Source organism: Genypterus blacodes, unplaced genomic scaffold (genome assembly GCF_046128005.1).
Source record: "Genypterus blacodes isolate CSIRO-AG114 ecotype Tasmania unplaced genomic scaffold, CSIRO-AGI_Gbla_v1 ptg000017l_1, whole genome shotgun sequence".
Lineage (NCBI taxonomy): Eukaryota > Metazoa > Chordata > Actinopteri > Ophidiiformes > Ophidiidae > Genypterus > Genypterus blacodes.
Genome location: NW_027466831.1, coordinates 3,357,573 through 3,368,453, shown reverse-complemented (window position 1 = coordinate 3,368,453; position 10,881 = coordinate 3,357,573). Strand labels below are relative to the sequence as shown.

The 10,881-nt window shown below is 49.1% G+C and overlaps 1 protein-coding gene across 1 annotated transcript; it reads right to left on the bottom strand.

The window, feature by feature from the left end:
* Positions 1–289: 289 nt before the first annotated feature.
* On the bottom strand, positions 290–9,777 carry ipo9 (importin 9). Its single transcript, XM_076141099.1, has 24 exons — positions 9,509–9,777; positions 7,862–7,923; positions 7,497–7,583; positions 7,186–7,387; positions 6,902–6,990; positions 6,696–6,782; positions 6,367–6,486; positions 5,661–5,761; positions 5,494–5,552; positions 5,260–5,411; positions 5,051–5,149; positions 4,555–4,661; positions 4,319–4,458; positions 4,073–4,235; positions 3,766–3,992; positions 3,505–3,653; positions 3,296–3,424; positions 2,915–3,190; positions 2,648–2,814; positions 2,383–2,516; positions 2,166–2,285; positions 1,948–2,055; positions 1,700–1,776; positions 290–1,179 (listed from the first exon to the last, which is right to left on the bottom strand). Exons 1-24 carry the CDS (start codon positions 9,675–9,677, stop codon positions 1,069–1,071), a joined length of 3,135 nt encoding a protein of 1,044 aa, XP_075997214.1. The 5' UTR covers positions 9,678–9,777; the 3' UTR covers positions 290–1,068.
* Between the last annotated feature and the right edge of the window lie 1,104 nt (positions 9,778–10,881).

Genomic DNA, 10,881 nt, shown 5'->3' with positions numbered 1-10,881 from the left:
ATTGATATTGTTTATTAGTTGATGTGCTGTACATCATGATTGTTTTTCTGCAAGCCTGTCATCCCAATCAGAACATTTGAATGTGCAGATCAGGGAAGTCAGACACTTCATATTGGCACAATTTTGCCTTTTCCAAATGTGAGATGAATTCTAGTTGGAGCCAGTATGGGAGGTAATGAGTGAGAAGAAATCATTTGTATTTTTTCTTTTAAAATAATGGAAAACATCAATATACCTTACATAACAACAGACCTGTGCAAAGGAAAGAATACACATAGAGACGTTGTCATTTTTGGGAATTTTATTTATAAATCTTCCATCCCAAATTTCAATGGGTACGAGGAAATGACAGGGCTGTGAATCACCATAGCAACAATGTGAATTCCCAAATACCCACTGTACCCCCAGACATAACGGCCGGTCTAAGCGCTTTCGTTTCCAGTCAGAAACAGTAAACTTTTCCTGCGATATAAGGCCATCAACCTTCCCCTTCCTCAAAAACCACAGAAAATCTTTTTTTTTTCTGGACTGTTCCATCAATGCAAAGTCTCTTGAAAATTTTGTTTGCACGTTTCACTTCATTCTCCTTTTACAAACACGAAAATAATGGGTTAAGATACAAATAGGACGAGGCGTAACAGTCATTTTAATGTAGATTCACCTGTCCCACTCTGAAGACTCAACCCCTCTATTTAATCCACTCGTCCGGTCTGAAGTCGTTCCCGAGAACCCGGAAGAACCCGAGCCCCGCATACACCGAGACCTCCGGACCTTCCGTGAGGAGCAGGACTCGAGAGGCCGCTCACGTAGTTGCTCTTTACCTCTTCATCCTCCTCCGCTTTTAACGTCTGAAGTCCTTCATCTCCGTCCCAAGACGTAAAGAGAGAAACGTCCTCCGTCATCCCGTACTCAGTTTTGTGCGTCGTTCTCTTACCGTGTTGTCAATTCGTTGTCATACGTGATGGGGGGGAGGGAGGGAGAGGGGCGACGGGTGAGTGTTTTGTTTTCGGGCGTTGTAGATGGAGGATGAGCGGTGGAGAGGCGGAGTGGGTGGTAGGGGGGGCGGGGCTAGAGGCCTATAGACTGTAGGGTTTGTCTCTCGGTGTTGGTGAGGTGGCCTGAGAACATGCTGTAACACGGCTGCTGGGCAAACTGCGTCAGGAAATCTGTCAGGTACGCCTGGGGAACCACAAGACCACATCATAGAATGACAAACAGGTTCACGCGTCGTTACTTTTGGCATAGCAGCTGAAACAAACTGGAGCGTGTGTGACGGACAACGGAGTGGATAATGACCTGGGGGTCGTTTTAGAACTTTGGATCCCGTTTAGCGATGAATCCACTCTATTGTAATCCACTGAAGCGGACGAAACTCAATCTGACCCGAAGCTTCTTTTGTGAAGGATGAAACGGTAACATTTTTTAGATTTTGGTGAGGAAGATGGGGGAACTGAATACCAAAGAAGAGTAGATTTGGGGCGCCGTATCACTTTAAACAGATACTGTGCTCCTTCCATAGCACTGAAATGGAAAACAAGTTGTGCTGTAAAAACACAAACAAACTGCCTCCATCATCGCCACGTCTGATCAGCCGAGGCTGCTGGAACCATATCAACCAATAACTGAACATACTCACTCCCATATGACCGCTTTCAAACAACCTCAAACGTGTTTCTATACATCCACGTAGGCGGTTTACCTGCAGATCAATCTGATATATGGGGTCTTTCAAGGCATCTGGATCGTCCTCCTCATCATCTTCATAGTAATCGTCATCTGTAAGACAAAGAGTAGAAGCACATTACAGAAACTTCATGGATCGGGGGTCTGGATCAATATTCTGCGGCCGTGGTGGAGGCAACAAATATTTCATTATGCAAAAATTTGTATTCTTGGAAGTCCAAGAATACAAGAGGAGCTGAGGCGCTGGTGAGGAGAGGGCTGTACCGTATTTGTTGGAGGCGATGATATCTGAAAGCAGCTGCCCTGCCAGGCCTTCATCCTCCTCCTCATCTTCGTCTCCCTCCTCCTCTTCCTCCCACATGCCGCTGGAATCTGAGAGAAAAGTACAGCGAGCGGATGAAATGAAAAGTTTTCGCCGAACCCGCCCGCAAAAGGAGTCGAGGGCGTGACGCCCCGCGACTCTCCTGAAGGTCGCGCTTCACCTTGACTCCAGTCTGCTGCGTTTGCCCGGCTGGCGTTTGCCTCCACGACCGTCGACAGCTCGTTGATAATCAACTTGAAGATCTTAACTAGCAAAGGAATGTTGGTCCACCTCTCAGGGTCTGAAGGAGGAACACACAGTGAAGATAATGAGTCGTTATCAAGCCAACCTTTGCACATTTGCCAAAAACGTGACATTGGCTTTTTCCGGTCTCTTACTCTTGGCAGATTTGGAGCGTGTGCGGATTCCCTCGTCGGGGTTGTAGATCTCCTCTCCCTTCACCACGATGTCCTGGAGACGCTTGTCGTCGGTGTTGAGGCCGTGCTGCAGCAGCTTACACAGAGCCACGGTGCTGCAGGGGAGGAACAACAACAACAAAAGGTTTCAAGAAGGGTTTAAAACAACAACAACAACAACACAGCCTCAAATTACATTTCTCGCACTCAAATCCTTTTAAATGTAGATGGCGGCTGCGGTTCTGACCTGACTTTGCCTTCGTACTGTCCGTAGAAGAGGTGCTGCCTGCTCATCCACTCCGTCATGACAAACTCCAGCGCAGGTTTCCCTGTGGGACCCGGCAGACTGCACAGGAACTCTAGCAGCGGCTCCAACTGGGAGTGAACCAGGTGGGCGAACACCATGATCAGAGACTAGAGAGAGAGACGGAAAGAAAGAGAGAAAGGGGGGAATGAAGCTTCATTCAGCGGTTCGATGAGTGAAAAGTCCTGGCCGTCCTCGTCCCCGCCGCACCTGCATGACGCTCAGCGTTTCCGCCTGCTGCATCTTGCTCAGTATGGCCCTGAGGATCTGGTCCAGCTGGTCCCCGAGCTCGGTGCCGGCCCGCGAGATCAGCGTGGACACCAGGCGGCCTACGAAGGCGGCCGTGAACTCAGAGGTCCTGGGGTCCAGCAGCTGGTTCACCACCTGCATGACGTACCACAGGCCGCTGTTGCCCTGCTCGTCCCTCCACTGGCCGACCTGTTCCAGCGACACGGAGACGTACGCCCGCAGACACTCGCCGCCGTTCTGAAGACGGGGGAGAGAAAGAGTTCACTTCACCGCAGTATTTCTTACTGTGTGCAACCGAATCCCGGACAGCCTTTTATTTGAACATTAAAACATCGGGTTCACCTGCATTATAGTGTTGTCATCGGTGCGCAAGGTGCACTGGGCCAGCACGGGGAACGCCTGGCACACCAGCATCTCTGACAGAGGGGCTTTGGTGTTTCGTACAACTGTGGTCAAGATGTCGATGGACGTCTGCGGACAGAAGAACAAGCAGGTTTACTTGTTTTCAGGGGGTCCAGGTGAGACGGTTCGCCCGTTTGCTCGTCACTTACGGCGCAGAGTCCTGAGGGGATCTTGTCGTGGGGGGCCTGCATGATGCTGACCAGCGTGGGGATGAGGCGCATCTGCATGGGACCCTGGCACCCTTCGATCTGGGCCAGCTCTTTAAAGATGTCCTGGGCCAGAGACGCCACCACAGGGTCTAAACATACAAGGGGAGACGTTTAATATGCATGTAAATTACAGGTCCTAACATGAGATATCATCCATTTATGTTCATTACAGCTACAGAATAAAGCGCAGCGGAGTCTTACCGTTGTTATATTTCAGGAAAATGGCGATGGTGAGGGGGCAGATCTTGTTCTCTGCGCTGGTGGTGAAGGTTGGGTCCACGGTGCAGACGATGCACAGCGTCTCCATGACCAGGGTCAGCACCTCCGAGCTGAACTGGGCAGCCAGCTGGACCAGGCCCTCGAGGATGCTGGGGAGGAAGGGCTGCAGGACGTGGGTGCTCTCCGACAGCTTCAGCTGGTCGCAGTACCTGGAGGACAGCAGAGGGAAGTGTCTGTTGGTCTCCGAGACTGATAGAGGACGAGTATTTCAAAAGGGCCGCCCGCTCACCCCCAGATGGCCCGGACTGCGGAGATGCGGACTGAGGGTGGCTGGCTGTCATGGAGGCCGCTGACGGTCGCCTGGAGGAACTGCTGGATGAGCTCAGGAGACATCGCCGCCGTGAAGCGACTGGCCGCCCACAGAGCCCGACCGAGGAGGAATGGAGACACCGCTGGATAAAAACAACAACAACTTCTATCAATTTGTTGCTCTCAGAGAATCACTGAACCCTCCTCGGCTCCGTTGAGGACTCACCTGCTAGATTGAGGTCGGCCAGGATGACGCCGGCCAGGAAGCCGTGCATGTCAAACTGGACGCGGCCATTCTTCACGTTCTCCGTGATGATGGTCTTCACCGAGCCTAGGGCCAACATGCAGGCTTCATGGACCTTCCACCTGGGAAAACACAAACGCAACATGTTTAGCGTCTTCATTACAGACATCACAGGTGGCAGACATGTGGGGAAGAGAGGAAGAGCCGCTCCTCCTCACCAGTGCTCGTTGCCGCTGTTCTTGGCCTGCTCGGCCTCCTGGAGGTGTCTGGTCGCTGCCGCTGCCAACGCTGCCGCACTCTCGTTCTGGAACTCCACTGCAACAGCCTGCGAGCAGAGGTCAAAGGTTACCAACGCTCTCATGGTCGTTGAGGACATGCACATAGAGGCAGCTACACAATCGCAATCAAGGTGTGTAAATGGGCAGGCAGGCAGGCAGTGGCTCAGTGGGTAGAGCTTCCGCTTGGGAACCGGAGGGTTGCCGGTTCGAGTCCCTGCCGAGGCGCCCCTGAGCAAGGCACCGAACCCTCAATTGCTCCCCCCTCTGCGGAGGGTGGTAATGTAATGTAAGTCGCTTTGGATAAAAGCGTCTGCCAAATGATCGTAATGTAATGTAATGTAATGTAATGTAATGTAATGTAAATGGCGTTTAAACGTACAGAGTGATTCATTATGGAGAGAGTTTGTGTAAATACTTTGTGTGGAGTGCAACTCACCAGCAGTAAGTCCTGAGCAGAGATGCGGACAGAGTACGAGAAGGTGTCATCGTCCTCGTCCTCCACAAACTGCTGGGGATTTGCCGTCCACACTTTGATCTGGAGGAGCGGCGGTTTTGAAACGGTCAGGATCATCACCAGAGGCATAAAGACATCAAATGTATATCCATGTTTGAGTCAAGCATGCGTTTGTGTGTGTCCTTTCTCACCTGGTCCTCGGTGATCTGCATGTAGAGGATGATGTAGTAGATGAGTTCGGGCAGCGCCTTCTTCACCGTGCTCTTGAACTTGTTGTTCTCCAGCAGCGTGTGGACAAACTCGAAGATGCTGAACACCAGATTCTCAAAGCCCAGAACCTCGCCTGCAAAAACCCAGATGGTCATGTAGCAGCAATTCACCAGAGAAAGTGCTGTGTTCTTTCTGCGTTCGGTGCATCTGCTCACCGTCTGAGTCCACCGGGTCAAACACCTCCTCTGTGTAGTTCACCTCCGTTCTTACATAAGTGAATATCAGGTTAAAGAAAACTGCTCAAATCTCACTCTCTCTCTCTCTCGTCAGATGATCGGCTCTCTTTCATCTTAACTGGCTCGCACGTGGGTGTGAAGGATATAAAGATGCGCTTTCAGTCAGTGTATTCCACACGATGGGCAATATCTGCTGCATGGAGGAGACCATGGGCTTGGGGAAGTTCTTCACCAACGCTGTTACTGCCTGTGGATGGGAAGAAGAAGCAGCAAGATAAACACAAAGTTACAAAGTCATTACAAAAGTTCCTAGGGAGGCCTGGGAATAAAGGGAATGATCTGAATTGCTCCTTTAACTGCCACCAATAATAACAATTAACTATTAAATAAGAAAACTGAACCTACACATGACTTGTGATCTATATCTAGGATGATACTTCCAATAAATTCCAGCAGGTGGCAGTGGCGACTTCCCAGCTGAGGCTACAGTGCTTTCTGAGGTTTCCAACGTTAAACAAAAACGGGGGAAATGAGGAGAACTGGAACTGTGGGCTCAGACTCGCCTGTGTGGGTTTGTTTTATTTGTCCTGGTTGAAAAGGATGAAATGGTGGACAGATACTAAACACACACACGCACGCACACACACACACACACACACACACACACACACACACACACACACACACACACACACACACACACACACACACACACACACACACACACACACACACACACACACACACACACACACACACACACACACACACACACACACACACACACACACACACACACACACACACACACACACACACACACACACACCTCCGCTCTGTAAAGCCTCCCACCTTGAGCACCTCCATCTTGAGCCCGCTGTCTGACGAGGGTCCATCGGGCATCTGCAGGGCCTGCACGAACGCCTCGGTGAACTGCTGCACCACGGGGAAGATCAGGGCTTTGGCAGCACCCTACACACACACACACACACACACACACACACACACACACACACACACACACACACACACACACACACACACACACACACACACACACACACACACACACACACACACACACACACACACACACACAGAGAGTAGGTGTAAGTGCACACACACACACGGCATGATTATCCATGTTGCGTACTTTCAAACAGCCTTTCAGTCCGTCTCACCTTTTCCAGCTCCTCGATGGCACAGATGAGGTTTGCGCAGGTGGTGAAAATCTCCACGGCTCTGGAGCGAGTACGGATGCTGTAGATCTACAACGGGTAGAGAAGCACCGACGTGAGCAACGTTACAGAGAAACGCAGTATTATCTGAAGAGCGCGCGGCTTGATAAAGACAAGACAAAATAACTGGACTCTCTTGCTGCACTGACCTCAGCCATGGTGAAGATCTTGTACATCTCCGGTAAGATAACTGGAGCCACCAGCGGCATCTGTGTATCCGTCACCTCGCGGGTAAACTCTGGAGCAAGCACACACAGGTGGGGTCACTTTAACTGAAGGGATTTTCCATATGCTGTTTCTGTCTTTAATGAGAATTAACAAAACGTGTTGAAACAAAATGACTCCCACAGTCACGGTGTGACACTCCAAAGATCCTGCATCGTTATTCCAAACTGAAACATGGTGATCACCCCGTGTGTGTGTGTGTGCCTACCTGTGAGGACCCTCATGGCTCCGTGCACGGCGTTGACGTCCCCGCTGACCAGCATCTCCATCAGCAGGGTGAAGAGCTGCGGCCAGGCCTCGGGCCAGTCCCAGTGGGCGATGGCCGACACGGCGTACGCCACGCTGGAGCGCACTTTGCTGATGGACTCCCGCAGGCCGCTGGGCAGCAGCTCCCTGATGGCGGCTTTAGCCTGGAGGTGAGGGAGACAGGGGGGAGACGGGACAAAGATTGATTGATTCTGATTGTGTAACATATACACAGAGAGACAGAGCTAATGCAGAAGAAGAAGGAGTGTGTACCGGATCTGTGGTTTCTGGGGGCCGGAATTTCTCGGACTGGGAACACCAGTGAGTCTCCACATACTGCTTCAGGATGACGGACGCTAACTGCACAAAAGCACCAAACAAGAGACAATTTGAGAACAATATTTGGTCTTAAAGTGATAAAGAACCAATTTTAATTTGTATTACACGCAAGTTGATTCAACAATAAAGGGTTAAAGGGTTGTAGATAAAGTTAGCAGCATTGTTTTGTGGTCTTAACTTGCATCTATGCGGCCATATTCCTGCAACAAGTACAACATTCCTTTGACACGTGATGGCCAATCACATCAGTGTTGTTAAGTCTTGCAAAAGTCTTTGTCCTGCATTTGCGGTTTCCTCACCTGACGGATGGCGAGCGCTCCCTGAGGGTCGACTGTGAGCTCGGCCAGGTGGACACCAAACTCTGCAACACGGCATCAACAGGAAAAAGGCACAAAGAGGATCAATCACATGCAGGTAGAACCACATTGTATCAGCAGGAATCCCTCCCAACCACCAAATTGAATCAGGGATCAGGATCGGGATCAGGACGGGCCTGATGTCACAGCTGCTCTCTGTCTCACTGGGTTTACTGAGAGTGACATCAGGCTCCAGAAGACAATGTTAGTGCTGACCACCCGACAGAGCGTCTCCCTCTGAGAGGGGCCAGCTGAGAGGGAAACACCTCGCTGCAACAGCCAGCGTGTGCGTGTGTGTGCGACTGTCCTTTCACTGGGAGCACGGGAGGAATTAAAAGTGTGTGCGAGCCACAGTTAATCCATCCCCACACCTAAACGCAGTGTCACCACTTTATTAGGTACACCTGGAAGCTAGAGCTCCACCACAAATCTCTCTGAGTTTCTCCCGAGTTTCGGGTCAACGCTGCCGCTCATCAGATTCTACCTGATTTTTGAATGCAAAGTAGAAAAGATAAGAACTTTATATTTAAATAGGAATAAAATGGGACAGCTGTAGATGTACTTTGTCAGTCTGTTTTGGCGGGTGAGAAACTCCTCGGAAAAGATGTTTTTGCAGGAAAGCATGGGTCCTGTCAGTGGTTGCCATAGCGACCACGCCGCCATTTAATAAGATTTGCAGAGAAATGTGATGGTTAACTTATAAACAAAGCCCTTCTGTCAGCACTTGTTGATCATTCCAGCATGACGGCAGAAAATAAAGAGTAAATTTTTACTTTTAGAGAAAGGTTAACATAGAAAACAAACTATTATACAAGGGTTTCAACCTGGTAACATGTTGACCTATTAGATTTTTAAAGATATAAGAGAGGTGAATGTGATTATTGGCTTTTATTATGTTTAAGATGAAGTAGTAGCTGGAATTTAATATTTACTGTTGTTAACTCAGATTCAACCAAGAGTTAAACTACAAAAGATACTCAGAATAGTTTGTCGTATTTTAAGCGAATAAAACTTCCACATATAGGATTAAGTCGACAGAGTGAAGCAGGTTGTTGTGATTATTTCCAGGTTTTCACGTCACAATAACAACACACATAATCGGAATATTTACAATTTCGGAAATACATAACAAGACGAGGTGAACGTCAGATGTGTTACAAGAGTGGCACCGTGCTGCGGAGGTGACGTGAGGCCGGACACACACACACACACATGCATACACACACACACATATCTGCCACCATGTGCACAATTGAAGCTAATGTTTATGGCTGCCAATGTTTAGGGTGTTTTTAATCCAGTCAGGGCGCGTTGGAGGCACATTAAACACGCGTGTTCTGGTAAATAAAGAGTTTTACAACTAAATAAGTCATGAATAAGTTGTGGAAACATGGCCTAATGTTAGCTGGAGCTCAGAGCCAGGCATTAACGGAGTGCTGTTAGCCGCCGCTCTCGGTTAGCAACGCGTTATAGTTAAAGTTGGCAGCGGTTAAATGCGCCGGATATGAAATGTTGTTAAAACCGGCAGACGGCTCGGTGTCATTAATGAGGATAATGGTCGCTGCTAACTTGGAGCTAATTCGCTCTCACCCTCTGTCACTTCCAGCACTTTGATCTGCTCCTCCGCGGCGGCGCGTACTTCTTGGACCGGGGACAAGATAGCGGACAACGTCTCGATAAGAGCCTCCTTCAGACCCTGCTGTACCGGGCCGGCGGCCGCGCCAGACCGGGCGCCACCCGCCGCACTCATGCCTGCCATGTTTTCACCAGCAGCAGCAGCCCGCTATACGATCGGTGCACCACCCGGGGCGGAGCAGGGGTGGGGGGAGAACCACGGGAGCCGAGCGCGCCAATGCATGGAAACGTGGAGGCGGGGCTTCACAGGAGGAAGCGTATTTTCTTTCTCAGTCCGCTCGCGTTCGTTTCAGCCCACGTGGTTTCTCCTTTCGGTTTAACCTCTGTCGCCCCCTGGTGGCGCGGAAGACTGTGACACAAACAGTTACTGTCGACTTCAATATAAATGAATTATATTTTTATGTTTGCTAAATGACCCAACTCAGAGTGTTATAGGCAATATGGAAATAGTAACACTTTTTCTGAAACCCAGTTCACTGAACAAAATTCAATTCACCTCCATTGTATTGGGAAATGGGGCAGGGTTGGAACATATATAAATTTGATAGTTGATTAAGTTAATATTAAATTTCATGATTTTTATGAATGGTTGAACTGAACCTTTTACGTGGGAGAAATGCTGTGGCTGTGCTGAGGCTGTGTAGTGCTCCAAACATTAAGGCATGTTGGATTTAGGGCCATGATTGAATATTTTAAGAAACAAACATCTTCATTTCAGCTTTACAGCTACCCCCTGATGGCCTGTGAGCAGATGTAGTCTCACCTGAGCTGTAACCTTAATTACACACACACTCCTCTTGCCGTGCAAAAGTAACGTCAAACTGGGGTTGAAGTTAAACAATGTTGATATTGTGTGTGAGGTGTGACTGAATGTTGCAGTGGGCCAGGTTACCCAAAGAGGAATTTTGTCATCCTGTTGCTGACATCGATGAGGTAACAGTCAGGGGATCTGCCTGTTTTCAGTGATTGTGAGGGAAACAATGTCACATACTGTGCATCCACTCTTATATACTTGACAGGATGGATGACCGTCAGTGTGCTGCAAATCTATAGAATATACTTAATAAAAGCGAGATGTTTGTTTCCTACATATGTTGCTGGTGAGTGAAATGATGGTGTACCTGTTTCCCTTTGAGATATTATATGTGATGATGGGGGATGTGAAAATAAGCTTCACTCGACTATAAAAATAAACTCTTAATGTACCTGCATCTGTGTGTGTGTGTGAGTGTGTGTGTCCAGGGTTACACGCTGCTTGTAAAGCAGCAATTTGAGTCTTTGTACAAAATGTTCAGGAGGAATTAGACACACGGAGAGCAAAGAATACA